A 6,210-nucleotide genomic window follows, 5' to 3' on the forward strand; every position below is an offset into this window, starting at 1 on the left:
GAGCGACCTTTAGTACGAATTCGGTCATGTTCGAATACGAATTTCCACCAGCGTCCTTTCTGATCTTTCATTTCGGTTGCTTTGAAATAAATTCCTAGTTTTTATATATTTTCGGAAAGCTAAACGATTATGTTTTTAAAATAATCTGCAGAACAAGTTTCTTAATGATTTTTGTTTTGCAGGCATATTTGAGGGAAAAAAATAAAAAAAATATTGAAATAATATCGTTTTCTGTCTCGCATTTTTAAATTTGGACCGATAATTATTGTTTAAATATTGAAAAATATCCAGTGTTTAATCGTTTTTATAAATCAGAAGAAAAAATTAGATTTTAATCGAATTTTTTTTTTTTAATAAATTTTTGAAGTTGCAATTTTGGCTTATTTTGAAAAAATCTAAAAAACGTGATAACTCAAAAATGGTTCACTTTTGCATCATGGATATGAGGGTTAAAATTATCGCAAACAGTCATCCCTATCACCTCCTAACGGGAATACGTCGAATTACCAATAACCCTGTATATTTTTTGTTTATTAATTTTTTTTACGGAATGTATCTTTATAAATTAAAGTAATAGCCAGTAAATGTCCCACAGCTGGGCTAAGGCCTCCCCTCCCCGTGAGGATAAAAACAGGAGCTTGGCCCACCACACTGCTCAAAATACCGGTTCAGTCTATAAATTATTTTTTACAAAATGTATTCGAAATAAATAAATATTTACGCAATAAAGCCTATGTATGTATACACAAAACATAAGCTAAAATTCGCGAAACAGTATAATTTTGTAGTTTATTACCAAATAAAGTATTACTTTTAATTTGCACCGCAATACGCACAACAAAATAAAAGGTATATTTATAATGCAATCGTATTAATTGATGAACCTCACAATTGGATTTTAAGTCAGCTCTACACAGAGGATTGAGCTCTTGATATGACTGAACACACTTTTGATATTGATTATAAATCTATTCAGACAAATTCGGTTTAAATATTGAGGTTAATAGGACAAAATAGTTACAGTAATATGTGACCTTCTGTCTTAAAGAGAATATAGTTTTGCGCTAATTCTTTGACTTTGTGCTAGCACGTCTGGATAGGTACCACCCACTCATCAGATATTCTACCGCTAAACAGCAGTACCCAGTATTGTTGTGTTCCGATTTGAAGAGTGAGTGAGCCAGTGTAACTACAGGCACAAGGGACATAACATCTGAGTACCCATGGTTGGTGGCAAATTTGAAATTTCTTATAGTGCCATTGTCTATGCGGGTGGTGAACACATCAGGTGGCCTATTTGCTCGATCACCTAACTATATCATAAAAAAACCTCCTCCGATCTGGATTAGTGGATGAAAATGGGAAATATCTATCACATACAAGTTTTCTTAAGACATTTTTCTTTACCATCGAGAACATGCATTAGCAAGTAATGCTTAATTTGTGTATACAATTATACAAATTAAGCACTACTTGCTAAGACAAAGTTCAATATAAATGTCAGTTCTGCCTCTAAACTATTACCAAGAAAACGCATACTCTATGAATGTACTATTTATGAATTTTTCATGAACCGTAACTGTTGCGAAACGTCAGCCTTGTGAGAAAAAATAAATTATTTATAAAGACATAAATGTTGGTATTTATGTTCAAAATATTTCAACGCAAGATTTCTTGTATAAATTTATAAATAAATACATTCCTCGAATAGTGGAAATTAGTTAAAAAATCAATCAAATATATATCACGTTTACTGTCTGTTAAAGCTTATATAACATCTCGTAAGTTCTCGCTTGTTAAATAAATAAAACATTAAAGAAGCGACAAATTATTTTACACCCTTCTCTTACGTACAACGATTTATATTATACAGATGTTACTCCCACCCAAAGAACTTACTGGATACATGTGTGGATGTTTTTCCATTATCGCTGAGTACAATAAATTTAGTAAAAACAACTGAAGTAGGTACATTAATTGAGTTCAATGACCTTGAATCTTTAATCGTAAGTTTGAAGATATTCGTGCTCTAACTACTGAGGCATATACATATCGGACAATAGCATACTTGACGTGTTTGACTCTTTAGCAATTTTTAGCATATTAGATTCTTTAGAAATTTATAATACAAATAACAAACATAGCGGCTATAGTGTACCTTAAAAATCTATTATTAAATAAATAGTTATAATGTAGTTTTCAACATTAATTATTTTACGGTCACAAATGTTCTGATTTTCCACCATCGCAGACAAGTGACTTCAGATGATGTCAACGCCATTACAACGTTGCTCTAATTATACAATTTATACAAATACACGAATGAAATATGAAAATTTCACATATATTAATTTTCATTTTAAATTATGCACAACAAATTAATTAATTTATCACGTGACTGTAGAGATTTTTGGTATCGTTTATCGTATTAAGTTTTTGCAACTGACTTCCAAAAATAAATTTCATCTATTATACGAATACCGAAACGAATGAACTAAATAATATCCAGTTTAAATCCTTTCAAGTTTTTTATACAGTAGATACTCTTTGTTTTTGACAAAATAGTTTCCCAAACCATGGCTACATAGATTAACGACTCTGACTTGATAATATTAAACTGAAAAGAAAAATGTCCATTTTTGCTAAAGAAGATATTCTAAAAGATTACGACCTAATAGCGAGACAAATTTTCGCCGAATTCCTCGGTACTTTCCTTTATTTATCTATATCTTTATTGGCTGAAACTAATCTTGGAAAAAGTGTCGTCGGTACATCATTGGCTAATGGACTCTTAGTGGCATCTGTCATCCAAATTATCGGTCATATATCTGGAGGTCACATCAACCCAGCTGTGACGATTGGCGTTTTAACTTGTGGTCATATTACGGCAATAAAAGCGATCCTCTATATAATTGCACAAATTTTTGGAAGTATGCTTGGATCTGCTGTTGCTTATAGTATAACTGATGTTAATTTGAGAAATGGTCTTGGAGCTACCGTACCTTATTTTAATATGAGAGCTGACCAAGTTTTTGGATTAGAATTTATTATGACGTTCATATTAGTTGCTGTGGTCTTAAGTGTTATGGACAGTAGGAGTGCTATTGGCTTAGGATCGGGGCCACTTGCGATTGGACTAAGCGTGACTGCTTGTCAAAGCTCTGCAGTTATGTATAGTGGATCACTAAATCCTGTACGATCTTTTGGACCAGCCGTCGTAATGAATATTTGGACCTATCATTGGGTGTACTGGGTTGGTCCCATTTTTGGTGGAATAGCCGCAGGCTTAATCTATAGATTCATATTTACTACACGTGAAAGAAACATAATTGATTAATGTGAGCTGCATGGAACCAACAGTTATAGTTTTGTGCCGAAAATTGTTTTCAATAATTGAGAAAATATAAATAAATTATGCCATAAATTATCAATTTTAATCATTCCTATTCATTTTCATTCACACAACAACAAATACAAATAATAGAATATCGCTAGGATTACCAGATACTGACAAAAACGAGGACAGTATCCGTTTATAGACAGTGCTAAACAAGTAAATAAAGGGATAGGATTATAATTAAATATCGTATCACTAGTTACCGATCCGAAAACCAGGTCACTCTGAATATCATACGATACATACAATATAACTTTTTCACAAACTGTACAAAAGATTTTGTTATTTCTTTTTAAGTGTCTTCATTGACGTGCCTGTTTTGTCTAGACCTTCGTCTAGCCTAGCCAAATGAGACCCATCGTTAAGTTTTTATATATTGTAACAAATAATTTTATTATAAAAAGTTTTTACAGCCATAATTGAGATCTGGATATTAATTAATAAAAGCTAAGCCAAAATATAAGTCTTTTTAGTCCTCTGATTGTCAATCCTCTATTTTTAATTCGTTCTACTAAAATACTTTAATGTTTTCAATAAAAAAAAAACAATAGAAAAAAAATGTCTAAACATGAAAATTCATACAAATATATGTTTTCCTCAAATTATCAGTAATGATTATTCCACTTAACGGACAATAGTCAAAGATAACTGCCCAAAAATATAATAATTCCGTCGCTAAAGTTTTAGTGGGCAACGGTCTCAAGAGTTACGCTAGACAGCCTTTTAAATTGCAGGAACTAATCTTATTATTGGTGAAAACTTAAAGTGATTTAGACAAAGTTGAACGTGTTCACCATTCGAGACGGCTCGTGTTAGTAAGTCAATATTTAGTAATTAACGAAGATCTCGATTAAGTTTTAATTTAACGGCATTACTTATAAACGTTATAGAGTTAGACGTTGAGTTCTCTCGTTCTCTTATGATTTGATACAAGACAGAAGTACACAAAGCATTATATCATCATCCCTAAGCAACATTTAATGGTAGAGCCGTTAATGTTTCTCGTGCATATTTCTTATACAATGGTAATATGTTCATTAGAGATGGAAATAAAAACGCCTTCATTTAAATAATTCTTATTTATATAAATATTGTGTAAAAACTATGTATTTATAAATATGAACCAATCGTTTTATTCGTGCAAAATCATTTATTTTAGTCACTCCGTCTTATTTGCGTCATTGATTACGGAAGGATTTATTCGCTCTTTGCCCAGAGAATCAGAAATGCAATTCAACGAAGAAATGTTGTAAGCATTTTTACTACCATTCCATATGGTAATGAGTTTTACGATGCGATTCGAGCTCTATAACACTTGTATATTTAAACTTACTGTCATGATAATGTTAGTACTCGTATTACATATAGTATGTGATTTATTTCAACTCACTAGCTATAATAGTTGTGAAGTTACAGCCATGTGACAGAGAGATAGCTATAGACTAATTTATTGTGTCATCATCATCATCATCATCAGCATCAGCCCACATTCATCCACTGCTGGACATGGCCTCTCCAAATGCACGCCACTGTGGTCTTTCTTCAGCTACTCGCATCCAGCTCCTGCCAGCCGTCTAGCGCATATCGTCCCTCCATCGTGCCTGAGGACGTCCTACACTACGTTTGCCGAGACGCGGTCTCCGCTCTAGAACACGTTTTCCCCAACGGTTATCGGTTCTACGACAAATATTTATTGTGTACATGAACAAAAAAAGTACTAAAGCATTTCATATCGCATTTTCATACTTAAAACAGAAAGAGTAATTTCACAATAACTCTTTGTGTTAGCAAACTTTTCTTATAAAATTTGCATGAACGATTTCAGTGCCGTTATAATAGACCATAATGCAGACAAATGATCTTTCTCCCTCTACAATGTTTGTTTTATTAATGATGTTCTGTAAAGAAATATAATATACGAATATAATTTAAACGATACTATAATATACCTATAAAACATTAGAGTGAGTAAAATATAAAACGTCATATTAACTAGCTGCTCCTCGCGGTTTTACCCACGCCATTCTCAATTTAAAGGACTATTTAAAGGAAAATATTTTTTTTTTTAAATAGAATTGTCATCATTATATATGGAGATCCAAACACTCTGTTCGACTAAACTTAACTGCAGACTGTTTACCTGATAATAGTGTGGCTTCGCCATTCATGCAGTGCACCCGTGTACGGAGCGGCAATAATAATTCTTAAATATGTATCAAAGTATGTTCCTGCAGTTTAAAAAAGTAGTCGAATAAGTAAAATTACTTGCCGTTCAAGTGACATAGTATATATTAGTCATTAATATCGTAAAACCACCACAGAAAAATATATTATTTTTTTATAGACGACGCGACGCCGTCCTACAATCAATACGGACGGTATATTGTTACACTACGTTGAATGAAAAACGTAAGCGCCATGAAAATTTGCCGACGCTTACGACATTTCGATCGCGAGAAAACTATTCTCTATAAGCTATATAGCGCTGATGATTATAATAATTGATTAGATGATATAATAAAGATGTATCCCTACACCGAACATTAGTTCTAACTCTTACCCGTATTTGAACAAATGGTTTACATTAACGTTCTTGTCTATCGTAGAATATCGTTCTTGTCTATGGTAGATGCTGAAATTTCCGCGTTCAAAAACAAACTCTTATTTTTTTTAAATATTAGTATTGAGTTTATTAGTCTAGTGGTATTTTTACATATTTTTCTGAATATTTTGAATTATTTGAATAGCTCATTATAAACTTTGTACAATCATAAGTATTTTCGTCGTAATCGTGTAACAATAAGGGATCAGTG

At 32.2% G+C, this 6,210-nt stretch overlaps 1 protein-coding gene across 1 annotated transcript; it reads left to right on the plus strand.

Annotated features, from left to right (window-relative positions):
* Positions 1-2,629: 2,629 nt before the first annotated feature.
* LOC113396534 (aquaporin AQPAe.a-like) lies at positions 2,630-3,385 on the plus strand. Its single transcript, XM_026634508.2, has one exon. It carries the CDS (start codon positions 2,630-2,632, stop codon positions 3,335-3,337), a length of 708 nt encoding a protein of 235 aa, XP_026490293.1. The 3' UTR covers positions 3,338-3,385.
* The last annotated feature ends 2,825 nt before the right edge of the window (positions 3,386-6,210 follow it).

Source organism: Vanessa tameamea, chromosome 15, assembly GCF_037043105.1.
Source record: "Vanessa tameamea isolate UH-Manoa-2023 chromosome 15, ilVanTame1 primary haplotype, whole genome shotgun sequence".
In the NCBI taxonomy this organism is placed as follows: domain Eukaryota; kingdom Metazoa; phylum Arthropoda; class Insecta; order Lepidoptera; family Nymphalidae; genus Vanessa; species Vanessa tameamea.

What these genes read in the sequence shown, in the direction of transcription:
- LOC113396534 (XM_026634508.2), top strand. Translation starts at nt 2,630, where the DNA reads ATGTCCATTTTTGCTAAAGAAGATATTCTAAAAGATTACGACCTAATA.